This window comes from Hyperolius riggenbachi, chromosome 5 (genome assembly GCF_040937935.1).
Source record: "Hyperolius riggenbachi isolate aHypRig1 chromosome 5, aHypRig1.pri, whole genome shotgun sequence".
Taxonomy (NCBI): domain Eukaryota; kingdom Metazoa; phylum Chordata; class Amphibia; order Anura; family Hyperoliidae; genus Hyperolius; species Hyperolius riggenbachi.
The window spans coordinates 32,763,827-32,791,601 of NC_090650.1; the positions used below are offsets into that span (position 1 = coordinate 32,763,827).

The 27,775-nt window shown below is 47.9% G+C and overlaps 2 protein-coding genes across 5 annotated transcripts in view; one reads left to right on the forward strand and one right to left on the reverse strand.

Moving 5' to 3' along the window:
• Positions 1 to 27,775, reverse strand: part of LOC137518095 (SCO-spondin-like) — a 296,678-nt gene that overhangs the window by 236,248 nt on the left and 32,655 nt on the right. For both annotated transcript variants that reach the window (XM_068235412.1, XM_068235411.1), the window contains exons 10-19: positions 25,072 to 25,157; positions 22,547 to 22,675; positions 22,305 to 22,467; positions 20,769 to 21,009; positions 14,004 to 14,142; positions 11,033 to 11,159; positions 9,501 to 9,673; positions 5,843 to 6,064; positions 1,879 to 2,044; positions 1,537 to 1,786 (exon numbers count right to left, since the gene is read on the reverse strand). In XM_068235412.1, coding sequence (XP_068091513.1) covers positions 1,537 to 1,786; positions 1,879 to 2,044; positions 5,843 to 6,064; positions 9,501 to 9,673; positions 11,033 to 11,159; positions 14,004 to 14,142; positions 20,769 to 21,009; positions 22,305 to 22,467; positions 22,547 to 22,675; positions 25,072 to 25,157 — 1,696 coding nt within the window. The remainder of the gene's footprint in view (positions 1 to 1,536; positions 1,787 to 1,878; positions 2,045 to 5,842; positions 6,065 to 9,500; positions 9,674 to 11,032; positions 11,160 to 14,003; positions 14,143 to 20,768; positions 21,010 to 22,304; positions 22,468 to 22,546; positions 22,676 to 25,071; positions 25,158 to 27,775) is intronic.
• LOC137518100 (uncharacterized) overlaps positions 1 to 27,775 on the forward strand; it is a 266,833-nt gene that overhangs the window by 173,449 nt on the left and 65,609 nt on the right. The gene's annotated exons all lie outside the window — the stretch shown is intronic.

The window sequence follows — 27,775 nt, forward strand, 5'->3', positions numbered from 1 at the left end:
CATCCTCATCTAATACAACCACTGATACCGTCATCATAATCTACCTCCAACACCATATTATCGCCAAGGACTACACATCATGTACTACAGCCATCCTCATCTTCTACAACCACTGATACCGTCATCATCATCTACCTCCAACACCATATTATCTCCAAGCACTACACATCATGTACTACAGCCATCCTCATCTTCTACAACCACCAATACCATCGTCATCTACCACCAACACCGTATCATCTCCAAGCACTACATATCATGTACTACAGCCATCCTCATCTTCTACAACCACCAATACCATCGTCATCATCTACCACCAACACCATATCATCTCCAAGCATTACACCTCATGTACTACAGTCAGCCTCATATTTTCCAACCACCAATACCATCATCATCATCATCTACCACCAACACTACATCATCTCCAAGCACTACACATCATGTACTACAGCCATCCTCATCTTCTGCAACCACCAATACCATCATCATTATCTACCACCAACAATGTATCATCTCCAAGCACTACACATCATGTACTACATCCATCCTCATCTTCTGCAACCACCAATACCATCATCATCTACCACCAGCACTGTATCATCTTCAAGCACTACACATCATGTACTACAGCCATCCTCATCTTCTACAACCACTAATACCAATAGCATTATCATCTATCACCAACACCTTGTCATCTCCAAGTACTACACATCATGTACTACAGCCATCCTCATCTTCTACAACCACCAATATCATCATCATTATCTACCACCAACACTGTATCATCTCCAAGTACTACACATCATGTACTACAGGCATTCTCATCTTCTCCAACCAACAATACCATCATCATCCTCTACCCCCAACACCATATCATCTCCAAGTACTACACATCATGTACTACAGCCATCCTCATCTTCTCCAACCAACAATACCATCATCATCCTCTACCCCCAACACCATATCATCTCCAAGCATTACACCTTATGTACTACAGCCATCCTCATCTTTTACAACCACCAATACCATCATCATCATCTACCACCAACACCATATCATCTCCAAGTACAACACATCATATACTACAGCCATCCTCATCTTCTGCAACCATCAATACCATCATCATCATCACCATCTACCACTAACACCATATCATTTCCAAGCACAACACATCATGTACTACATCCATCCTCATCTTCTACAATGAACAATAGGATGGCTGCGCAACAACCACCATTTTCTAAAACTAACACCATGAATATCACTGCTACTAAATATATTCTGCCACAACTATTGCCATAATTTACAGCCATAAATAATATTGTCATCAATCTAAACAAACACCACCATCATCTCCAGGCACAAACTAGACATCATTCACCACAGCCAGAATGGCATAAGACACAAAAGTATATGTTATGAGATGATACAACAAAGCAGAACAGCATAACAATACACAACAGTACATTACCGTGAAATGTATGAGATACTATAAAAACAATATAGAACTTGGTAGTTAGGATGAAGACTCACCATTTCTGGCACCTCTTCTGGATAAAGGTCCCTGGCAGGTAGGCCTGTCCTGCATGATAACAGAGACACATAGCTGGCTGGACACACTGCCCACCCTCATCCAGCACCAGACCCTCTGGACAGTTGCATCCGGCCACACAGCTGTCCAACTCCTGGCAAGACGCAGCTTCGTCTAAGCGGAGGTCAGAACAGGTCTTCTTGCAGGAGGTGGAGCACTCCATGTAGACCTGTCCACCAGTACAATGGGTGGCTGAGAAGGAAAAGAGAAATCAGATGGTCCACTAAGCCAACAAATATTGCAATGGTCCCAAATCCCACCACTGGGTAGTGAGACAGACTTACGGCAGAAGGACTCATTCCTCCAGGTCACTATGATTCCTTCTTGGGCACACTGCCTGGCATAGGCTGCCACAGTGCTGCACAGACAGTCCTTCCCGGTGGAGCACCCACACACGTCGTACAGACAAAGCTGGTGAAACAGCTCCCACTCCACCACACCGTGACATACCTGCAGCCAGAAGATAAGGAAAATAGCTAAATACAGCTGATCCAACACCCCTATCCAGAGGATAAAGTAACACAATACAGCCTGGGTCTCTCACTGCAGTATATGCTGGTTTCCAATAGCGGATTAATGCCTTAGCTGTAATAACTGTAAACATCCAGATTATAATAAACTGTAGAGTGGAAAAAAAAACTTACATTTTAAAGTGAGTCTAAAGTGTAAGTAAAAAAGAAACAAACAGATACCTAAGGAGAGGGAAGGCTTTGGGTCCTATAGAGCCTTTCCATTCCTCCTACAGTCCCTGTGTTCCATTGCTGGATCCCTTGTTAACAGTCTCCGACCAATGAGAATGCTCACTTCCGCCACTGCTGGAGGGTTCGGCAATCTTTGTTTAGGGAGCCCGAGTGCTCCCGAAGACAGCCATTCTGTATTGCGCATGCGCGAGTAGGTGAGAATGCAGGGAATCCGGTGATGGAACGGGAATGCTCTATAGGAACCAGAGCCTTCCCTCTCCTTAGGGAAGTATCTGTTTTGTATTTTCTAATTTACACTTCAGACTCTTTTAAAGATTTCCTAAAGCCAAATAGACAGTGCCTGTAATGACAGGCTCTGTCTGAATGATGGAGGATTGGGGGGTTGTTGGGTTAAATACTCACCTCTCCTGATGTCTTCCCTTCAGGCAGAGGATTGCTCCGCCTCCCTCTCAGAACAGGCCCTGGTGATTTTTCTCAAGGTCAGCGCACAGCTCTAGCCACTCCCGCCTGCAGGACCGCCCCCAGCTTGGCAGCTACGGCCTGATTAGTGGCTGCCGAGCTGGGGGCGGGCCGTGGCCATGCAGGTGAAGGTTTTGAAGACCTTTGGCAGTCTTCAGAAACATGGTTGCCGCCGTACTGCCGAGGAGGGGGCGGAGTGTCACCTTTGCCCCGAAGACTTCAGGGCAAGTACGATTTTCACCCCACAGCTCCCTGCCATCCAATCTCATTCAGACAGAGCCTGTAATTGACAGGCTCTGTCAATTACCTCTGTCAAGCTCACCTGGGTCGGCAGCGTCCCTCTCGCGCGTGCTTGCTCCCAGACGCGGGAATAGCCGTGGTCTTCTCCCTTCTGCTGGCTGTGACTCATCCTGCAGTCCAGCACACCATGCCCCCTGGAGTTGTTTGGCTCCTATGCGTGCATGGCATGGCGCGCACGCAGATGCACATGCGTGTGCACATGAACGTGAATGTACAGTAAGTGCGCATGAGTACGTGGATTTGATATTAGGAGCCAAAATGGTGGGGCGGTCCTATAAAAGGCAGTCCAGCGTTAAGTCCGGTGCTGTCTGTTAGTTGCATCCAGCCTTGTGCCTGATTAGTCTTGTTTCTGATTACCTGTTGGGACCCAGCCTGTTATCCGAACTTGCATTATTGTCTGCCACCTGCCTATTGACCTTTGCCTGTAAACCCGACTACACTTAGAATTGCCGCCTGCTTCAAACCTTGCCTGTGTCCAGATTTAGCCTCTGCTTGCCGCCTGCCTCCGACCTCCGCTTGTGACCCCCGACTACACTACCAGCTTCCTGCTCAGTATATCTCCCACTGTTAATTGGCTCAACATCGCAGCTCCACCTGTTCTCCCGTCACCGGTGGGGCAATCCCAGGGGTCGTAACCTGGTGGTCACCAGGCAGCAAAGGAGTCCATTGCCCACTAGAGGTAGCGGCCCATCATCCCTTGCGGGATGCTCTGGTGAAGTCGCGTGGCCACTTAGACTCCACGCCCTGGGAGAGCTCAAGCCAACCACCTGTGATGAGGTCAACAGACCCAGTTTCCAGGAAATATTGTTACAACCTCAAGTACTCTTTAAAGGGAACCTGAAGTGAGAGGTATATAGGGGGTGCTATATTTATTTATTTTTAACCAATACCAGTTGCCTGGCAGTCCTGCAGATCCTTTGCCTCTAATATGTTGGTCCTTGTGGTCTGGCTGGAGGGTGTGGCAGATGTGTTTCAACTATAGACTATATGGGAAATGCATCGCCAATCTAGGAAAATTGCAAGCGGCACAGAAGTGCGGTCCACTTACCGCAAGGGATACAACTGATCCATTGCAGACTGACAAGTGTGTAAAAGTGTCCTAATTATATGTTTTGAGCTGCAGTAAAACGGACAAAAAACAAAACAGTTTTCCGCTCAAGTGTAAGCACAGCCTCAGAATTTAGGCCAAGAAGATTTAATTCATGAGATAAACAGAAAGATAATTTTTGACATAGAACAGGTAAGACTAGGCTTCATTGAGCCTGATGCATCAAATAGCGGTAAAATTGCTGTGCGCAGGAACACAGGGTAATTTTACTGCTGCTTCGTGCTTCAGGCCCATTGTGGGTTTAAACAGATAACGAGAGATATTTCATGAGATAAGACAGGATAAGGAGAAATAATTCAGAAGTTAAGTTTCCTTAAAGGGGACCTTAACTGAGAGGGTTATGGATGTTTCCTTTTAAACAATACCAGTTGCCTGGCAGTCCTGCTGATCTCTTTAGCTGCAGTAGTGGTTGAATCACTCACCTGAAACAAGCATGCAGCTAATCCAGTCTGACTTAAAGAGAACCCGAGGTGGGATTTAATTATGTTAGTGGGGCACAGAGGCTGGTTGTGCACACTATCACCAGCCTCTGTTGCCCCATGGTGTGCCTCCACGACCCCCCTGCGCGACGCTATACCACCCGCAGTGCTGGCGACACACAGCGTGTCGCCAGCACAATGTTTACCTATGCGCTGTCTGTCAGCGCCGCTCCCTCGCCTCCTCCATATTGGCGCTACCCGCCCGCGTCCCTTACCTCCCGCTGATTGGAGGGAAGTGATGCGGGCGGGTAGCGCCGATGCTGAGGAGGCGAGGGAGCGGCGCTGACAGACAGCGCATAGGTAAACATTGTCCTGGCGACACGCTGCGTGTCGCCAGCACTGCGGGGGGTATAGCGGCGCGCAGGGGGGTCCTGGAGGCACACCATGGGGCAACAGAGGCTGGTGTTAGTGTGCACAACCAGCCTCTGTGTCCTACTAACATAATTAAATCTCATATCGGGTTCTCTTTAAAGAGAACCCGAGGTGGGAATTACTTTTACTATTGGGGCACAGAGGCTGGTTGTGCGCACTAAGACCAGCCTCTGTTGCCCCATCGTGTGCCTCCATGTCCCCCCTGCTCGCCGCTATACCCCCCGCATTGCTGGCTGTGTCGCCAGCTCAATGTTTACCTTGCGCTGTCAGTCAGCGCCGCTCCCCCGCCTCCTCCGCATCGGCGCCACCCGCCGCGTCACTTCCCTCCTATCAGCGGGAGGGAAGGGACACGGGCGGGTGCGCCGATGCGGAGGAGGCAGGGGAGCAGCGCTGACTGACAGCGCAAGGTAAACATTGAGCTGGCGACACGCTGCGTGTCGCCAGCAATGCGGGGGGTATAGCGGCGAGCAGGGGGGACATGGAGGCACACGATGGGGCAACAGAGGCTGGTCTTAGTGCGCACAACCAGCCTCTGTGCCCCAATAGTAAAAGTAATTCCCACCTCGGGTTCTCTTTAAGTCTGAGCACCTGATCTGCATGCTTGTTGAGGGGCTGTGGCTAAAAGTATTATAGACACAAGATCAGCAGGAGAGTCAGGCAACTGGTATTATTTTAAAAGGAAAAAATCCATATACTTCTCAGTTTAGGTTCCCTTTAAGTTAAGTTTCCTTTCCTAGGCTCCTTGCCAAAGTGTGAAGCATCGACTTCACCTCACACATATTATGTTCATTTCTGCTTTGACACATGTTGGATTATTTGCGCTGCATACCTGAAAGACCGGACTGGAAAGGACCGCACATGCTCCCTCTGCGAATTCTCTGCGCTGTGTATACGTCCCGCAGGGGTCAAACATGAAGGGTGCCACATCAGCGCATTCTGCGGACACTTTGAACTTATTTGCAAAGGCTGTGGTGCTCCTCTCAATGTCGCCCTCGGGGGTAGTGAAGTCGTCATTTTGGTTCCAGTTGTAGGTACCACACAGGCCACGCACCTTATTAACAAATCACAAAAAGGTTCTTTATCTACTTCTGTGATTATCCCAACTTTACAGGACTGAAAATAAATACTTTCACTAAAGTAGATTAAAATTGTTATAACATACTATGGGCCATATTCAATAGAGATGGGTAAAGTTGCCATGTATAGAAATTGGCTAGCATTGAAGTTGGCCCAATTCCAAGCCTCAAACTGTTGGCATTGAAAATGCATGCAAGGAAGACAGGGCCAGATTAGTACTTTTTCACCGGCCAAGGCCACTATCAACAACCATCCCCGGACATAAAGCTTCCTCAGCCCCCCCAGCCACCCCCAAACATGGCAGGTAGGGATTAGATTATAACTACTCTGAGGACAGTTAGTGACATGATGGCAGGGATCAGATTTGAAACTCCTATAATGCTGGGCATACACGGGTCATTTTTTAATTTTCAATCGAGCCGCTGATGGCTCGATTGATAAAATCCGACGTGTCCGATCAGCGCCTAGATCGATTTCGCACTCAATACCCGCGGGAGGAACAATGGGAAAAAACGAGCGGAAGATAAGAAGCGCCCGCGGGGACGAGTGGGAATCGATCCAGGCGCCCGCGGCTCGATTTCGCCGCATAAACGAGCCGTGTATGACCAGCATCAGGACGGTTAGTGGCATGGCGGCAGTGATTAGATTGTAAGCTCCTCTGAGGACATTTAATGACATAATGGCAGGGATTAGATTGTACACTGCTCGATGAGTGGCACATTCAGTAAATGTCAGGCAGCTCACTGTAAGTGTCTGTTCGCTGCCACTTCATCCCCAAATGCTAGACCCAGTCATCGGTAGCCGCCCGCCGCTCTATGCCAACTATGAGAAGCAGGACAGCTGCGGAGCAGATCTGGCTGTTATTGTGTGCAGATAGAACAGCCAGCATCTGGAATCGCTTAGTCAAACACTCACCCGACCGCTGCGAATGTTTGGTAGGATAACTACCAGTGCCAGCAGCAGCCCAACCCTTACTTTCCTGTTGCCCTAGGCCACGGCCTTGGTGGCCCTGCCTGAAAACCGGCCATAAAGACAGAATAATTATCTCATTGGCCTGCTCTATTCAGCACTTGTTATGCCTCTCAGGAATCCTGAGTTTATGCATGAACCTTTCTGCAAACACCTCCTCCATGTCCAGGCTCGGATTTACATCACCAGAGCCTATAGACACATATGTCCTGGCACCCTAGACGTCGCCCTCCATGGACCTACAAACCCCCACCAACCGCACCGCAAGTGTGCTGGCTGTCCCAGCTGTCACTTCTCCCTTACTTCCCTCATCTGTCATAGCTACAGGTGTCCCTTAGCATTAGGTAGCTTGAGGTACCCTTAGTATAAAGTAGCTAGTGGTGGAAAATGTATTCATCTTTTTAGAACCTCCCAGTTTTAGTTTTCTGTTTTAAAAAGCTAAAAAAGTAGGTTTAATGGTATTGTCTCATATGATGATGATTCAGCTTTTCCCATAGTCTCGCAGTTAGCAATCATGTGACCCCCAACAAGACAAATTCAGCAATCATGAGGCCCCTAACAAGACAAAGTCAGCAATCATGAGGCCCCCAACAAGACAAATTCAGCAATCATGAGGCCCCCAACAAGACAAATTCAGCAGTTATGAGGCACATAAATAGACAGAATTTCACATAAATAGGCAGAATGCCCTCTTAATATGGTAGACACCTCTCATCTGGCTTCTGAAGTCTCCTCTACTGGCTGCTGTGTTTGGCTGGCCTGGCAATACTGTTTTTGGCTGGCTTGGGGATGATGTGTGGGCCGAAAGGCCTGGCAGTGATGCTGTGGCCTGGCTGGCGGTGATGCTGGCCTGGCCTGGTTGGCGGTGATGCTGGGCAGGCCTGGCTGGCGATGATGTTGGGCTGGCCAGGCTGGCGGTGATGCTGGGCTGGCCTGGCTGGCGGTGATGCTGGGCTGGCCTGGCCTAGATAGTTTAGGTAGTGACATGTGCCCCCTAGTTTAGGTAGCGCCAAGAGCCCTCCAGTTTAGGTAGGGACAGGGCTCCCCAGTTTAGGTAGTGACAGGGCCCCCCAGTTTAGGTAGTGACAGGTGCCTCCTAGTTTAGTTAGTGACAGGAGCCCCCCAGTTCAGGTAGTGACAGGGACCCCATAGTTTAGGTAGTGACAGGAGCCCCCCAGTTTAGGTAGTGACAGGGCCCCTCAGTTTAGGTAGTGACAGGTGCCTCCTAGTTTAGTTAGTGACAGGAGCCCCCCAGTTCAGGTAGTGACAGGGACCCCCCAGTTCAGGTAGTGACAGGAGCCCCCCAGTTTAGGTAGTGACAGGGATCCCACAGTTTAGGTAGTGACAGGGACCCCCCCCCCCAGTTCAGGTAGTGACAGGGATCCCCCCCCAGTTCAGGTAGTGACAGAGACCCCCCCAGTTTAGGTAGTGACAGGAGCCCACCAGTTCAGGTAGTGACAGGGATCCCTCTGTTCAGGTAGTGACAGGAGCCAACCCCAGTTCAGGTAGTAACAGGGACCCCACAATTTAGGTAGTGACAGGAGCCCCCCAGTTCAGGCAGCGACAGGACCCCCCCAGTTCAGGTAGTAACAGGGACCCCCCGTTCAGGGCGGGCGGGCGGCCAGGGGGAGGCAGCCGCCCTAATTTGCCCGAAGTGCAGACGCCCATGTGTACACTGTGTCACAGCATGCCACAGACATAGAGGAGGTTTCCATTGTGACAATCACAGCACACGATGTCACAGAATGCCACAGACTGAGGAGCTTAAAGGAAACCAGAGCTGTCTTAAACTGAAACGTTTTATACATACCTGGGCCTTCCTCCAGCCCCATTCCGCACGGATTGCTCCCTCGCCGCTGTCCTCAGCCTTCTCCTGCGCCAGAACCGGATCCCGTAACTTCCTTCAGTTGCGGCCAGTCTGCGCAAAAGAAGTGCGACCTCTACATATTTCTCCAGCGGCTGCTGGAGAGACGAACACAGTTAATCCAGTGCAGGAGACTTGGGCGCCCAGGGAGTAACTTCGACGCCGTCGAGAGATACTAAAATAGCGCACCTCACTTGCGTCAGACTGGCTGCGACTGGAGGAAGGTACAGGACCCGGTACCGGCGCAGGAGAAGTATGAGGACAGTGGCATGGGTGGGAGCGATCCATGCGGATGGGGCTGAAGGAAGGCCCAGGTCTGTATAAAACTTTTAGTTTAAGTCAGCTCTGGTTTCCTGTAAATGAACTTTGAACCTAAAAATGTCCATGGACTGCTTTCCCACTGTACCTCTATCCCACACCCTTCTGTGTCCCTCATTTCCCCATGCTTTGGCAATGCCTGTATGAATGTTCATCCTGCCAATAAAGCTATTTTTAATTTGATTTGATTTGACCTTTCATGGGATGAATGTAAATCTCTCAAGCACCTGTAAATGGCAGCACTATAAATTGTTATTACCTTGTTGGCAAAGGCTGGCTGCAGAGTGATGTAAGTGGCTGGAAGCTCCCCATTCCAGAGCACATGAGCCCCAAATGTCTGCAGGAGGAGGAAGGAGGAAGAGACACGTCGGACCAGGAGGTCGGGGCTCAGGAAAGGCAGCGCCACCTGCTGGCCATTCACTTTAGCCTGGCCTAAAACCACAAAGAGAAACAGAATTACATAATTTACATGCACATTTGCAATTTTTGTCACCCAAAATGATCCTTAGATATTGTTTTAGGTGGCATTTCTGCACTGAGCACTGTACAGACACACTGCTCTGCTCCTCACTGTTTGAGGAAAACTGGAATGTCGCATAAGAACTGTAAACATTGTAAATGGGCGTTCCATCTGTCTGGATCACCAGAGCGGTGGCCAGCAATGTCAGGACGCCTGCACACACAAACAGGAACAATCGTTTCGGGCAAGGGCAATGTAAAAGGAGTGCATAGCTTAAAGCGGGATTGCCAGTCATAAAATCAAATTCTATTTACCCACTGCTCTGTGTTTACTATGCAGTCTACAACCTAACCCTGCATTGCAAGCATTCCAATACAATCATAAATGTTTCTGCTGTAATAAATCTTATCTCAGTCAGCTTGGCTCTATTTGGTACATTGCCAGGGAAAAGGAAGTTTGTTATCTCCCCCCCCCCCCCCCCCCCCCCCAATGTTCCTGCTTTTCACTGATTGGATCAGGGCAGTTCAGTGTGACACAAGGTTGAGAAGGGAGAAGCTGCTGAAATATGATCTATGCTGTGCTCATATGTGTTTACAAAGCAAGCCAGATATGAAAGTGCAGTTTCTAGGACAAAAAAAAAAAGAGTAAGGGAGGAAATTACATCAGGAATAGCTTCATTCAGAGGTAGCAAAGAAGGAAAATGCCTGGAACCTCACCTCCTCCTGTGTCTGGCATCATCAGTGTCGGTCTGGGAGGTGGATAAACTGAGGAAATCCACCTGCTGGCCAAGCAGCAGTAACCCTGTGTTATCACTCCCAATCTGCAGCAAGTCTTCACTGTGAGCAGCAACACCGGATTACAGCCACTTGGCCAGCAAGTGGATTTCCTCAGCTTTTCCAGCTCCCAGTCCAACACTGGGCATCATTCTCCATTGCTGCTCTGCATCTGTACCATGTGACACTGAGGTCACTACATGTGGTGGTATCACATGGTATAGGCACCCCTCATGGCAATTCAAAAAGATGCTAGACACAGGAGGCGAGGAGTTACGTAATTGTGGCAGATGAGCCTACAACACTCACCACAGAGCCCGGAGGGGGGGGGGGGGGGGGACACGTTACATTGGCAGGGGGCACTAGGGCAATTTCCAATAGATTTCATTCTTTTGGAACTCTGTCTGCAGTGTATGGGCAGGCAATAGATCCCTCTCTGATCAGATTGGATCAGGGAGGTCTGATTAGATTGGATCAGAGAGTGATCTATCTGATGGCCGATCTGGTGGCAGATCGAGAGGTGTATGGGTACCTTAATTCATTTCAAATAATACTCACCAGATAGTGTGAGCGTGACGGACGTCTTGTGTGCCGTGACGGTGATGGAGTGGAGGCAGGTGACCGAGCCCTGACTGCCGCATGCCTGGTTCTCTGCTGTGATGAGGATCTTCCCATCCACATAATCCTGCCGGGAGGAAACGACACAACCAAACGCTGTTTACCTTCATCTGCATCATACAGCCGGTAAGCGGTCCAAACACTCCCCCTATATAGATTAGTGACGATCGTAATCAGCTAATTACGATTATGCAACATTCTGTGCCTGTACCTAATTACGATTTGTAAATTTGTAAATTTAATTGATTTCATATGATCATTCGTATTTTGTGTAAGTTTTCATGTCATTTTCACATGATTTCATGCCGACTTTGGCTGTGAATAGCATGCTATTGTAACCAGTGGGTATAAGTCAAAAAAAGACATTTTCAAAAAGAGCTTGTTGTTTTTGAGAAAGTAGTTTTTAAAAATGCGAAAAAAAAAAAATTAACTCAGAAAAATGGCAGTTTAACCACCCTGGCGTTCTATTACATGCGCCAGGGTGGCTTTTTTTAAAGTTTTGTGTTTTTTTTAAATCATGTAGCTAGCCTAGCACTAGCTACATGATGCCCCCCTCCCTGCGGCGTCCGCCTGTACCTTGCGATCGCCGCCGGTGCGTACCCTCGTAAGGAAATCCTGTTCTGAACGGGATTTCCTTTAGGGCTTCCCCCGTCGCCATGACGGCGATCGCGATGACGTCATCGACTTCGTGACATCAGACGGAGTTCCAATCCACCCCTCAGCGCTACCTGGCACTGATTGGCCATGCTGCGCAGGGGTCTCGGGGGGGGGGGGAGCGGCGTGTTACGTGGCGGGTAGCGGCGCATCGGCGGCGAGCGGCCCTAACACACAGCAAGCAAAGTACTTGCTGCGTGTTTTAGGGCTCGTTTCCACTGTAGCGGTGCGGAATCGCCTGGATTCCACCGCTGAAGAAATCGCATGCGGCTGCGTTTCCCCATGCGGATTTACCCGCGATTTCGCATGCGATTTCGCATGGCAAGAAGCCATGCGAATTTAACCATGTCACTGCCTGTGTTAAGTTCCATTGGCTTTCATGCGAAATCGCATGCGAAATCGCGGGGAAATCCGCATGACAAAGCCGCATGCGATTTCCCTATTGAATACATTAGCGGCGATTCGCCCGCATTCCTGCCGCACGCGAATCTGCACGACCCTGTCGTGCAGATTTTCCCCGCACCGGAAAACGCCGCCGCCGCACACGTGGAAACAGCCCCATCCACTAACATTAAGTATGCGAATCCGCATGCAGTGCCCGCATGCGGATTCGCTATAGTGGAAACGAGCCCTTAAAAAAAAAAAATGATGAAAATCGGCCCAGCGGGGCCTGAGCGGTAGTTCTGCACCTGCGCAGTCCACTCCGGCCCACGTGTCGATGATTGACAGTGCCGCTGTACAGGCCGATCCGGAGGTCGCCCTGACGTCATCACGGGAGACCGGGACGGAGCTGCGGCGAACGGCTGAAGGGAGAGCTGCGGCGAGGGACATTCTAGGAGATTGGGGCTGGAGGAAGCCCCCGGTAACCACTTATTTTCTTTAGGATTGCCTGATGACTCCTTGAAAGAGAGTCTGAAGCATCCCTAAATCACTGTTCTTATTTCACAATCCTGTTAGGCATGTTTGCCCTACCTGAAACGCTGCATCCCCGTGGCTGCACTCTCAATCAATCCCCCCCGAAATCCCCTGGCGAAGATTAGGGGATCGCTTCCTGTAGAGGCAGAGCTTTGGGCAGTAGCTCTGCCTCTACTTCATCAATCTGCGCGGATCTCCGCCTCTCCCCGCCCCTCTCAGTCTTCTTTCATAGAGAGGGGCGGAGAGAGGCGGTGATCATCGCAGATTGATTGGACTGGAGGCAGAGCTACAGCCCAAAGCTCTGCCTCCCTCGAGCAGCAAAATCCACGACCAGGAAAGTTGTGGATTTTTGCCCTGTGGTTTTGTGGGAATTCATTGAGATTTCAGCAGCGGGGATGCAGCGTTTCAGACGGGGCAATAATGCTTAACAGGATTGTGAAGTGAAAACAGTGATTTAGGGAAGCTTCAGAGTCTCTTTAACATATGCAGTAATTTTGGTGGCAATAACAAGTATGGAGGCTTTGCTATTATCCCCTAAATTTGGCACAACATTACGCAAAAATTATGTGAAAATTTACGCAAAATTACGAATGATTACAATTACAGATTAAATTATGATTTTTCCTGAAATTTTGCATTACAATTTTGCATCATAATTGTGAATTTTGATGTAAAATTACTTCTATGCCAAATTTGTGCTCATCACTATTATAGATAGCAGAATGTGCCCCCAGTATTAGGCAGCCTCCCAGTGTAGCTAGCCCTATGTGCCCCCAGTATTAGGCAGCCCCTTCCAGGCAGAGATAGCCAGATGTGCCCTCAATATTAGGCAGCCCCCCAGTATAGCTAGCCCTATGTGCCCCCAGTATTAGGCAGCCCCTTCCCAGTAGAGATAGCCAGATGTGCCCTCAATATTAGGCAGCCCCCCAGTATAGCTAGCCCTATGTGCCCCCAGTATTAAGTAGCCTCCCCCCATATGCAGAACGGAGTGTGATTCACTCATCTGTCATCACTGCTGTCGCAGGGAACGCTCTTCAGCCTGTCTGTTGCCCGGTGTCTCCTCTCTATGACTCCCTCAGCTCACATAACTAGAGACAACAGTAGAGGGCAACATAGAGATGAGACCCTGTGAGCCTGAAGAGGTATCCCCTCGGCGCTGACAGGTAAAGAAGCACACTCTGCTCTGCATATGGCTGGGCAAGTTGGGCACTTTTGGAGACACAGGAGCACCCTCAGGGCTCTGCACTCAGAGGCTGGTGCCTCCCGTGTCTCCGCCTTGTGTGTTCAGCAGTGTATTCCTATCCCATCTGCAGCAACATACCAATGTGTGGGGTTAACCTACCTGCACCAGGATGTAGTTGCACAAACCGTGGAAGGAATATCTCTTCCGATCAAAGGTAATATAATGGGGATCGCCAATGACAGAGCACTCTGCAGCGCACTTCTCCTGAGAGCACAGCCAGCGGCCCCCCTGGCACACACTGCAACAAGCAATTCAGGGTCAGAATTCGGCAGGCTGAAGAATATCCAGAAGACAGTTTTCAACGGGATCATTGGGATCCAGGGATTTATCGGGATCCAGGAGACTGTGTCACTGTTACAGCGCCACCCGGTGGTGGATGAGGGGTGAAGAAAGAGACTCTTCCATCACCACAATTCCAGCACTGGGTGGAGCTGTAACGGTGACACGGTCACCTGGATCGAGTCATATCATGTGATTGGAACCAAGGAGACCTGCCAGCAGTATGTCGGGGGAGGAGGAAGAAGCCGAATGGACAGGTATGTATCAGCTCTCCCTGCCGCCATCCCTACCCCGCTGCCACAAACACCCCCCCCCCCCCCCGAGCCTGCCAGGCTGGGGACGGCACACTTCCCAGAAGCAGGAAAAATGTATCCCTGCAGCCAAATAAGCTGCTAAGGGGTTAATGGCCAAATTCCAACCAACCAATCCGACCAGATTGATGGGATTGAGACCAAAAAAGCGACTGATTCCATTGATCGTATCAAATTGGCTCGTGGGAATTCGTCCGTAAATGGCAAGACCGATCATTTACAATCGATTGCAAATCATTCAAAAGGCTGCGTAATTCTACTGTTAATGGTTACCTTTAAGCCTGGTACAGTACACACCTTCAATTTTTATCAGCCAATGGCTGGCCAATGTCACCACCTCCATGTAGTATGAGGGGCAACAGAGCAACAGGAAGAATTTTTCATTAGTCCACAATGAATCCATGAGAATTCTCCCTGTTGCGGAGGATTCCCATTGGTCTTTTGCAGCCCAGTGGAGATCCTCGTGTTTCTGTTGGCCACCGAGCTGTACAGGAGCCGAGCGGTGGTGGACATGTGGGCTGTAGCCCTGCTATCCTGGGGCAGATCCCCCACAGGCTATGTTGGCCTGGCCCGGATATCGCAGACCTTACAGAAGTGTGGCCTGCTTACTGTAATAGATCCCATGGATCCGTTGCAGAGTGACAACTGTGAATGGCTCCTAACTATAAAATAGAAGTCGGCCACTGTCCGTTGCTCATGTTCTTCGCTCATCAGGCCCTGTTTTTTGACGATTTTTCCAAGTGGCAGCATGTATATAGTGAACAGCAAAGAGGATAGTTTCATGCCCTAGAGTAAACCATGAGCGAAGAACATGCAAAAAATGTCCTTCTCTGAAACTTATGGAGTACTCACTTAGAAGTACCATATCTGTTAAAGGGACACTGAAGTCAAACAAAAAAAAAATGAGTTTTACTCACCTAGGGCTTCCAATAGCCCCCTGCAGCTGTCCGGTACCCTCGCCGTCTCCCTCCGATCCTCCTGGCCCCGCCGGCAGCCACTTCCTGTTTCGGTGACAGGAGCTGACAGGCTGGGGACGCGAGTGATTCTTCGCGTTCCCAGACTCATTAGCACCTCTATGCTGCTATATGGTATATGATATATGCTATAGCAGCATAGATGGCGCTATTGTGGCCAGGAACGCGAAGAATCACTCGCGTCCCCAGCCTGTCAGCTCCTGTCACCGAAACAGGAAGTGGCTGCCGGCGGGGCCAGGAGGATCGGAGGGAGACAGCGAGGGTACCGGACAGCTGCAGGGGGCTATTGGAAGCCCCAGGTGAGTAAAACTCATTTTTTTTTTGTTTGACTTAAGTGTCCCTTTAAGCTTCTGTACAGAGTTTACATAACACCAGCCAAGGTGCACAGATTAGACCCATCTAAATCTCAATTTTGCTTCAGAGGTTGTCATATAGATGGTACCCTCTACCACATATGGTGGACTTGTCCAAAAGCAGTAACATTTTGGGATGAGGTATCTGCCCTTTTGAGCAGTATTCTTAACACATCCTCAGGGATCCTATGATTCTTTTGTTTAGCCGCAAAATTTCAAGACTGAAAAATCCTCAAAATAAACGTATTCGATTTATAGCTGCAACGGTTAAGACTTTGGTTGCCTCTAGTTGGAGGACCCCAATACTTTCCTTCATTCAGCTATTAGTAAAAAATGAACAACACTACGGTCTGTGATAAAATGAACGCTACACTACGAGATTTCATGCTCATTTTTGAACGGGTATGGCAACCTTGGACTGGAGGGATAGGGATAAATCCTAATCTCTAACTACTTTCTTCTTTTGTAGATCTGGTAGTGTGCTATATCGTTTTCATCGTATTTCTTTTAGCTACTCTTTTTCATTGAGAGGGCTTGACCACTGTTTTGTTATTTTTTTTCCTTGACTATTGTTCTCTAGATTCTGAATAATTATATTGTTTTTTGTTTACTTGCCGTACATTAGATTGTGCAGTTTGTGTACTTATGTTATATGTTTTATGCCATATGTCTATTTCTTGATGCAACAATTTTGCATTCTATTGCTACTTTTAATAAAAAATGTGAAACTAAAAAAATGTCCATTCTCAGTTCAAGTGGGAACACAGCCTAAAGCAGTGTTGTTCTCCGCTTTGAGGCAGATACCTCTTATGGATGACAAAGGTGATGAACACCAGTACTTCTCATGTATTGATTTATTTAGCTATTAGGAGTGATAATGCATATAAGGAGAGACAGTTCATAAGATAAACAGATAAGCAAGTTAAGCACTCATGATTTATCTCTTAACAGGCTGCAAGAGTACTGTGGTATAGATAGCTTAGCTCTCCAGTGGTTCAACTCCTTCCTGGCTGGCAGAACACAAAGGGTATCCTTGGGGCCCTTCCTCTCCAACCTTGTACCACTAAAATATGGTGTACTCTAGGGCCTAGATTCTCAATGTGTGGTACGCGTACCCCAGGAGGTACTTCTGATGGTTCCAGGGGGTACTCAGGCTTGATATACTTAACCAAGAATAACAAATTTAGGCTTTTAGAAAATTATAACTCTTATTTAAACAACACCGAATGAGTATTTCAGCTAATTAAAAGCAATAGTAAATGCTTGGAAATTGTTTAGAACCAATTATCATGTACTACAATTAAATATATATTTGTCAAGGGGTACTTATGATAATGTTTACTATGCTAGGGGGTACTTGGTGAATACAGAGTTTTAAAAGGGGTACATACAAATAAAATGTTGAGAAACACTGCTCTAGGGCACGATACTATCCACTTTGCTGTTCACCATATACATGCTGCCACTTAGAAAAATCGTCAAAAATAACATGGCCTGACAGACCACCACTACTACACCGATGAGACCCAGCTATATTTATCATTCAAACCTGGCATGACAGACCCTACTCGACAAATAAACACATTTGCTTAGCTGAGGTTCTTGTTATTGGAGGCTGTGGTGCTCAGCAAGATTTCGGATATCCGAGTTACCCAGATAATCCGAACTTTTTTAGCTATCTGACCGGATTCGGATTCCAGATACCTGGGCTCAAATCCGGATAGCAATCCGCAGATAGTTGTCAGGCAATCCGGATATCCACGGATATCCGAATCTTAAAATACTGTAACTAAGAAGATGACGTCCATGACCTCATTGAGCCAATCAGAGGGCTCCCAGCCTAAGCTCTAGCATCCAATCACAGAAAGGAACCCTGGCCAGGCCCCCCTGTATAATAAGGAGGGGTGCCATGATGAGTAATATCATCCTTGCTTGTCACTGCTCACTGAGAGACATGCTCCAGTGCTGCTGGCCTAGCAAGTGCTGTATACAGTGATAAACCTAAAGCTGTTCAGTGATTAACACCTTCACTATCACTACGCTATTGTTCTATTGTTTATTAGGTAGCTAGCTTAATTTCATTCAGTGACAGTCAGAGTGGGTGCTGCAGGCTTGCAGCAGCTGCTATGTGTCTGTGTATGTGCTGTGCACAAACCAGGCCAGCTGCTGGCCTGCTATTAGCCTTAGCTACAGTATAGGTTAGGTTAGGGAATAGGATTACTGTGTTATTGTGTAGTTAGTACTGTAGTACTGCAGTCAGTGCTAGTTAGTTGTTAGAGTAGTAGTACTACTGTGTTAGCTTACTACAGAACTGCTGTGCTGCTGAGCAGTGCCAGTGTGACAGTTAGTGTGCACTAGTGTCTTCTCCTCTCCTGTCTGACTGTCACTGGGCACGTAGCACTTGGCACGTGGCACTTGGCACTCGGCACGTGGTACTTGGCACGTGGCACTCTGCACTTGGCATGTGGCACTCGGCACGTGGCACTCGGCACTTGGCACATGGAACTTGGCATGTGGCAGGTGGCACGTGGCAGGTGGCACGTGACACGTGCCAAGGGCCACGTGACAAGTGCCAAGTGCCACTTGCCAAGTGCCACATGCCACGTCCGGCATGCTCCTGGCAGACGCTACACCTGCTGCTGCTGCTGCTGCATTGCCCTGCTCCTGCTGTCTTTGCTGCTTCCACCGCCAGGGTGCCACAGGCCACTGCTGCTGTGCTGATACCACCTATATTTAACCCAAAACATAATTGTTGCGTAATTTTTTGGAGATGTCTGAGCTGAAAACTGTCATGTCCCAGATGTGCAGTTGGACTTTGGGCACAATGTCGGCTGCATGACTGCTGTCTGGAACCTAGGCCTGATGTTAATTGACAGCCATTTTTTTTGGGGGGGGGGGGGGGGGGATTTTAAGTCCCCACATCATCAATTAGTGTTTCCCTTTTTTAAAAAAATGATGCTACATGCCTCATTTACCCTAAAAAACGTTTTAGAAGCAATTTAAAGCCCACTTCCGGTTTTCTGTCCGGATATCCGAATCCGGGCGGATATCTCAGATACTGGGTTCGGATATCCGATTCGGATTCGGATTCCAAAAGTTCAAACTCGGATATCCGATTCGGATCGGATATCTGGGTATCCGGATCCGAATTCAATTCGGATTTTGAAAAGGAGGATCCGAGCAGCACTGATTGGAGGTCAGAAATCGACAACAAAGCAGCTCTAGTCTCAATCAGCACCTCTTACGACAGGAGTTTAGACCTCAACAGCTCAGACTTTGTGCGCAGCCTGGGTGTACTAATTGATAGCAAATTAAGCTTCAGGAATCAGATCTCAGCTGTAAATATTCCTTATTTCAACTAGCGAACACTGAAAAAATTAACCCCCGCATACCTCCAGCAGATCCTTCCAAACGAAGACCTGCACTGCCTGCAAGTAGTACAAAACGTCGCTGCAAGTCTGTTAACAAATCAACACCACCATTGCCACATAATACCAACCCTTAGCTCACTCCACTGGCTACTGATAAAATTCAGAATTCTATTTAAGATTGGCTTATTGACATTCAAATTCTTGCACAATCTGGGCCCTGGATACCTGAAGTATTTGTTGTAACTGCATCACACCCCCCCCCCCCCCCCACCCCCACACACACACACACAATCTTACATCAAAAGGATCTAATAACTTGGTCCTTCCCAGACTCTAACTAAAACCCTTTGGCGACAGAGTATTCTGTCATGCTGCCCCTACACTTTGGAACTCCCTGCCACACGCAATCAGAGCATCTCCATCCCTGGAGGCATTTAAGTCCAAACTGAAAGACCACCTGTTTAGTCTGGCATTTACAAACACTTTACCATTTCTTCTGTAACAGTCCGACCTGCAAACCTGTATTGCTCTGAGATATATCTATGCACTTTGAGTCTTATGAGAGAAAAGCACTTTACAAATGTTATTGTATTGTATTGTTATAAGAAAGGTGAAATAATGCAACAAAAAAGCTTTGTGAATCAATCCCAAGGTTATTTCTGTTTCACTAAAGCCAATTTTGTAGCCAATGGTGTCAGGGTACAGTAGTAGGGACACAAATCACCACTGGGAATGGTAGATGAAGCTCTCACATACCAGCAACTCCAGTGTTCTCCCCAGAATTTTTTTTCCAGCCGGGTGGAATGAAATAGTAGCTGGGTGGAATGAAAAAGTAGCTTGGTGGGCAGGGCCGGGACGCCCATAAGGCGGGGTGAGGCAGGTTCCTCAGGCGGCAAAGTCAGGGGGGCAACTCCCACCTGGCCATGGGTGGAGGGGCCACCAAGTTAGAGGGGGTAGCAGGCAGGAAAGGGGTATTATTGGGCACAGTGGCTGGGAGTGGGGGGGTCGAACCCCCCCTCCCTCACCTGGGTCCCCCGATCTGCGCTCCCCCTCCAGCTATTAAGAGCAGCAGTGTAGTATGATCAGGCAGTGGGCGGGGATAACTCACCTCTTCCGCTTTCCACTCTCGTCACTTCCTGCAATGCCGCCCACTGTACTGTAAGTGGACGGCATTGCAGGAAGTGACGAGAGTGGAACGCATGCTGGACCCCCTCCCCGCCACTTTGCCTTCTACCACCCTTCCTGCCTCCTACCCCTCCAGGTTACCTGTTCTGGGGGGTTATTATATTGGGGGGGGGAGGGGGAGGGGGCATCGGCATCTCACAAGTTTGCCTCAGGCGGCAAGAAGTCTAGAACCGGCCCTGCAGGTGTGGCAATATGAGAGAATGCAGGGCCGGTGCTTCTGTGCGCAATTCTGCTCACAGCATAGGAAGAGGTGAGCCAATGACAGCTCGGTGCTCATCAAAACTAGCGGGGTGGAGCAACCAGCTAAAAGGGCCTTGGGAGAACACTGACCTCTTGCAGGGATGGTGCTACATCATTTAATGTACCATAATGAGGTAGGATGGTAACTCACCATTGGTTGCACCTCTGTTGGATTTTGTCTCCGGGGGCGTATTTCTGTCGCCGGTGGTAACATGGACACTCCTCCTTCGGCACACACACACCATCCTCTAGATAGAGTCCTGCTGGGCATTCGCAGCCACTGACACACTCGTCCCGGCACTGACTGTCGTCATAGCTCCCTGCTGAAGCACAGCTGGCCGGACAGGCAGACACACAGTCCGAATACTGCTTGCCCAGGGTGCATTCCTTTTCTGGAATAAAACAGACAGTTTGGCTGGGAGAGCACTAGGCAGTGTGGAAAACCATGTGTTTTATGCATAGTGTGTTTTTAGTGTGTCTGCGACCCAGGGGTGCCTCTAGCCATTTTGTCACTCCAGGCGAGAAAACCTGTGGTGTCCCCCTGTCCCCATGGCACCCCCCGTGAAAATAATTGGAATGCCAGGAAATAGTTTCACAGGCACAAAGTGGGGCAGGAGGCGGCACAATGGGGAACAGATTGAGGCACAAAGGGGGACAAAAGGAGGAAAGAAGGAGGCACAGGGGAACTGAAGGAGGTACACCGAAGACAGAAGGAGGCACAAAGGGGACAGAAGGATGCACAATGGGGGACAGAAAAAAAAGCACAAAAGGGGGCAGAAGGATACACAGGGAGACAATAGACAGTAGGAGGCACAAAGGGGGCAGAAGTATGCACAAAGGGGGACAGAAAGAAGCACAAAAGGGGGGAAAGAAGATGACAGAGAGGGGATGTAAGGAGGCACAGGGAGACAGAAGGAGGCAGAGGGGGACAGAAAGAGCCACAGGGAGAAAGAAGAAAGCACAAGGGGGCACAGAAGGAGGCACAAGGGGACAGAGGAAGGCACAGGGGACAGAGGTGGCATATGGTGACAGAGGTGGAACATGGAGATGGAAGGAGGCACAGAAGGAGGCAGAGTGGAACTGAAGGAGGAACAGGGGGGCAGAGGAAGCACACTGGGACAAATAAAGGCAAAGGGGACTGAAGGAGGTGCATGGAGACAGAAGGGGGCACAAAGGGAGACAGAAGGACAAATGGGGGGTAAGACTTGACACATGGGACTGAAGGAGGCACAAGGAGACAGAAGGAGGCACAAAGGTGGAAAGAAGGATGCACAAGGCACAGAAGTGGCAGCTGCCTGCAACTTACACTAAGTAGATGCAGCAAAAGCAAGTAATAGAGCCCCCAAGGGGTGGGGCTTAGTCCAAGAGTGGAGTTTAATTTGGGGGCGGAGCTTAATCCAGCAACATGGTGCCCCCCAGGACCAATGGCACTCCAGGCAATGGCCTGTACTGCCTATGCCTAGAGGCTCCCCTGCTGCGACCCAGTTCATGATACATTTACATCAAAGAGGAGGAGTAATGGTTATTAGAATTATTGCTACACCAGAGAATACAGACACCTGCTAACAGGGAGGGGAGCAGGAAGGATTATGGGTAATGGCCTGGTTAGGCTCTTCTATGTACATAAGAACACTACGTTGGGCAGGGACAATAATGTAATGTCTCTCCTTCCATGAACAATACTTACCGCAGAAGCCAGATTTGCGCCAGGCGATGGTGATCCTGTGTTGGGCGCACTCCCGGGAGTAGCTGGTGAAGGTCTGGCACACAGAGGACGTCTTATTCCGTGTGTTTCCCGGGTCCTGACAGTATGAGTACATGCATGTATCATAGTAAAAGCTGGGATCCACCTTATAGAAAGAGAAAGAACGTCACACTGACCACATTACCTCCATTCTCCAGAAACATCTCACAATACCCTGTCCGTACCTTGTGGTAACACTGACTGAAGGGGGCACTCAGGAGTCTCTTACACACAGATTCTGCCTCCTTCCTGATGGCGCCTTTTCCAGGGAGGTCACAGCTGTGCCCGAACTCTGCCACATCTTCACAGGGCTTCTGGAGGGAATTGCCAAGAGAGTGAGACATCTGCAATCCCTCACATGGCCCATGGGGGGCAACAATCCTGACCAGTGCAGCACAAGCAGCTCCCAAGGATCAAAAGGTCAATTCACCAAAAATGTGCCCCTAACAGACTCCTCCCCCAAGCTCCCCTGAGCTTGCTGGCTGCCCCTTCCACCCCCCAGGTATCCCACCAACCTTATTCTTGTCCCCAGATCCCCTGCAGAGTCCTCGGCAGTGTGGCAACTGGCGACTCACCTGTCCCAGCGGGTGCACTCCTCCATTAGTCCGTGACTCCATACATTCCCATTTTAATCCTCACTGGGGCGCCTCTCCTCCCTGACTTGGTGCATTTTATTATGTAATATGCTGCCGGGTCACTGAGAAGATGTGGCCAGTGAGGATGAAGAGAGGAACACATGGAGCCACAAAGTAATGGAGAAGCATACCAATCGGCACAGGTGAGTCGCTACACTGCTTAAAACTTTGCAGGGGCCCCGGGACCACAATGAGGTTTGAGGGAGACGTGGGGGGAGTGCATGATCTGCGCATGGAGAGAAGACGTTTTGCCATTTATTTCGGAAAGGGCTCTTTACAGTAAGAGTGATTAAAATGCGTTGCTATGGTAATAGACAATAAGAAAGTAACATAATGTCCATTACTATAGCAACACTTGTTTTTCCTATGTACCACGGGTCGCGCTACTTGTGTTACAAACAGTACTCTGCTGGCAGTTGTACCAGTAATATTGCCATGCGCTGTCTGGCAAATTTAATGACATATCATTATAACATGTGTATCATTCTTATGTTGAGGTAAACGTGAACATGTAACACCAGTTCCCTTTTTTCCATTGCAAAGGCTAATTTAACTGCAGTAGCAGCTCTTTTGAAAACTAATTAGAGGGTACAACACTTGTAACGGACTGAGCAAACATTCCTGATAGTGATGAAAAGGTAATTATTTGATATTTCTTTGTGGGGAATATCTGAATGAACCAGATTTTACATCACTCTGACACAGCTGCTTTTGACACTTCAACCCTTAAAGAGAACCCGAGGTGGGTTTGAAGAATGTTATCTGCATACAGAGGCTGGATCTGCCTATACAGCCCAGCCTCCGTTGCTATTCCAAACCCCCCTAAGGTCCCCCTGCACTCTGCAATCCCTCATAAATCACAGCCGTGCTGCTGACAAACAGCTTGTCAGAGCTGGCTGTGTTTTATCTCTATAGTGTCAGTCTGCTGCTCTCCCCGCCTCCTGCAGAACTCCAGTCCCCGCCTGCATCCCTTCCCTCCCTGCTGATTGGAGAAAAGGGATGGGGGCAGGGACTGGAGCTATGCAGGAGGTGGGGAGCAGCTGAGACTGACACTACAGATGTAAACACAGCCTCACAGCACGGCTGTGATTTATGAGGGATTGCAGAGTGCAGGGGGACCTTAGTGGGGTTTGGGATAGCAACAGAGGCTGGGCTGTATAGGCAGATACAGCCTCTGTATGCAGATAACATTCTTTAAACACACCTAGGGCTCGATTCACCAAGCGGTGATAACTCAGTTATCACGCCTAAAGGACTTTAGGCGTGATAAGCAGTGCACTGCTGAGTTATCACTGATTTTTTCTGCACTTCGCGCGAAGTTACCGCGCGTACGCGCGTAAGTGCGCACGCAAAGCCCCATAGGGTTCAATGGGCGCAAACTTTGCGCGCGGAAACTTCGCGTGAATGCCTGCTTATCATGCCTAAACTGAGTTTAGGCGTGATAAGGGCCTTTTCACTGGCGTGCAAACACTTTGCACCGCTTTGTGAATCGAGCTCCTTGTGTTCTCCTAGAAACTGCACTGTCATATCTAACTTGCTTTGTAAACACATGAGCACAACAAAGATCGTATTTCTGCCACTTCTGCAGAAGGGTGAGGCGTATTTCCCTTCTGAGCCTCAGCCTGTCACACTGAACTACCCTCGGCCAATCACTGAGGGAATGTGGGAGGGGGGATAACAAGCTTCCCTCTCCTTGGCAATGTAAAAGAATAGACCCAGGCTGACTGAGATAAGATTCATTACAGCAGACACATTTATGATTATACTGGGTTGCTTGCAATGCAGACTGCATGTAGACTACATAATAAACACAGAGCAGTGAGTAAATGGAATTTGATTTTATTGCTAACAATCCCGCTTTAAAGTCTTAAATTTGACATGACATAAATATAAAGATACGGTTGTCAAAAGTGCCTTTGATTAGATATAAATGTGATCTACTGGCCAATCACACACTTGTACTCATCGTTACCACATCATCACCCGATATAGCCAACCATTGGTCGGACACTGACTTGTGCAAGATGTCAGTGAACTTGTTCCAGAGATCATGTGACCTAACATGTTGCCCTCACCTGAGTGCCCGTCTCACGGACCCTCCATGAGTTGCCAAACGCAGCTGCATTCGCAGAAATGGAGCCACCAAATTGAGTGAAATCATCTGTGGAAGAAGACACGAAAATATTAACTAACAGCACACTTCACCGTGCACAATGTGTATCAGACAAACTCAAAGTCCAGCTCTGAGAAAAACCTCTGTACATAGTTTGGTAAAAAAAAAAGACATTTGCCCAAGTCCCACCACAGTAAAAAACAAACAAATAAATAAGTAAGCTTTAGGTACCTTTCCTCCTGCACCCTCACCTATTCCAGGCAATCCATGGGAAGGCAAAAAAAACCCTAACAAGGCTTGTGCCAATTAACCTTTAAAGAGGAACTTAAACCAAGGATTAAACAATTGTTCAAAATGGAGGTTCCAGAAAAATATCACTGAAAAATATCTTTATTCAAATAGACTCCAAAGTAATAGCAACGCATTTCACAGGCAACATCCCGCTTCATCAGGCAGTATATGGAGCTTGAAACAAAGCAAGCGCTCACCAACATGGGCTGCAACTGAATGACTCATCACCTCATATGCACCGCTTATATCTGCCTGATTGCTGAGTGTGTATTTGAGCTATTTAAGCGGTGCATATGAGGTGATGAGTCATTCAGTTGTAGCCCATGTTGGTGAGCGCTTGCTTTGTTTTCTGCTGTCTGTATTGAATGTAAGTTACACATTTTAGCGTAGCTGCTCCCAGGGTAAAGACATTTGCTTTTAACTTAGGTTAGTTAGTGTTAGGACATCTGCTCTGGAGATTTACCTCAACGTTGGTGCAGATGTCCAGTATATTATATTTTTGCATGCAAAACTATGATGGAAGCTAAAATTTCTCCATAGACCAGTATTGCATTGTTTGGATGCGGGCGTACATTTCAGTCCAGGGGGCGGCGGTGTGCGCCACAGCGATTAACCATTCAATTGTACAGTATTGGGTCAGGGATGCGCAACCTTCTACTTTCACTTTGTTAGTATATGGAGCTTGTAAAGATGCAGCCAGGTATGAGTGAGCACCTCTGGAGGCTGGATCTTTACAAATTCCATATACTGCCTGATGAAGTGGTTTGTTGCCTGTGAAATGTGTTGCTATTACTTTGGAGTCTATTTGAATAAAGATATTTTAAAGTGAATAACGTGTGTCTACGTGTGGGAGGTAAGTCCACCACTACCTCCATTTTTTAAAACAGTTTTTAACTATTTTATCCTTATCTGGTGCCTCCATTTTGAACAATAGTTTATCATGAGTGTCCACCCTTGGTGGAAGGGTGTTACCCCCTGTTTTCCTACTTTCAAAGAGAGTGACATTTTTAATCGGAGTGGGGTCGGGTCTAATCTCCCCACCTGCCTACTGAAAGGTTACCAGAGATAACCCTAGACAAAAAACCACCAGCTACCAAGCCAGTATATGTCGCACACTATTAGTACAGAGAAAAGTACACTGCCATTTTTGTAATGCAAAAATATAAATTATTTATTGTATACAGTAAGAGAACAAATGTTCGAGCTAATATTATCTTATATCAGTGAGTGCCAAGCCAACCATGGAGTGCACCTACATCACCCATCCCAGCATAGATAACCCCCCCGCCTATATATTAGACCATAGTGGTACCCCACAAAGCCTCCAGTAAATATCGTGAAGTATCCTGAGTCCTCCCAATGGGTAACGACCAGGTAAACATAATGTAATACTCTCACAGAGGCTAGAAAAGTAGACCAATATGATCACACATATATTGCCGCCAGCTCAATTCTCATTCAATGTGCACATAGTATACTCATCACATATAATTCATATACTTAATGGGCTTCCAGATTCAATTTTTATCTATGCTGGGATGGGTGATGTAGGTGCACTCCATGGTTGGCTTGGCACTCACTGATATAAGATAATATTAGCTCGAACATTTGTTCTCTTACTGTATACAATAAATAATTTATATTTTTGCATTACAAAAATGGCAGTGTACTTTTCTCTGTACTAATAGTGTGCGACATATACTGGCTTGGTAGCTGGTGGTTTTTTGGCGTATGTACAAAAAGGGCACCCGGACAAAAAGGGCGCGGGGTGTAAACTCTAATTAATAATTAATCATTAATAGGGTTTATAAAAATAGTGTGCTATATTTCGTTTACAAATAATGTTTAACAAAATTATAAATCATTAAATAATGTTTATGAAATCGGAAATTGTGAAAACGTTAATCTTCCCTGTTTCAAAAGTTAAACTTATAATTACGTTTATTAAAAAAACAATAATATATGTTTAATTGTTATAATTGTATATTATTGTGAATAACCTTCATTTATGGTTTGTTCTTATAATAAAATCTGAAAATATTCTTTATAATGATGATATAAATATAACTACGTTCGTAATAAGTGTGGTAAAACATTAGTAATTATTACTAAAATTTTACTAAAACTATACCTAAGCCTAGTCTTACACAGAACCCTCCCTGTACCTATCCCTAACCCCTAGACCCCCCTGTTGGTGCCTAAACCTAAGACCCCCCTGTTGGTGCCTAAACCTAAGACCCCCCTGTTGGTGCCTAAACCTAAGACCCCCCTGTTGGTGCCTAACCCTAAGACCCCCCTGTTGGTGCCTAACCCTAAGACCCCCCTGTTGGTGCCTAAACCTAAGACCCCCCTGGTGGTGCCTAAACCTAAGACCC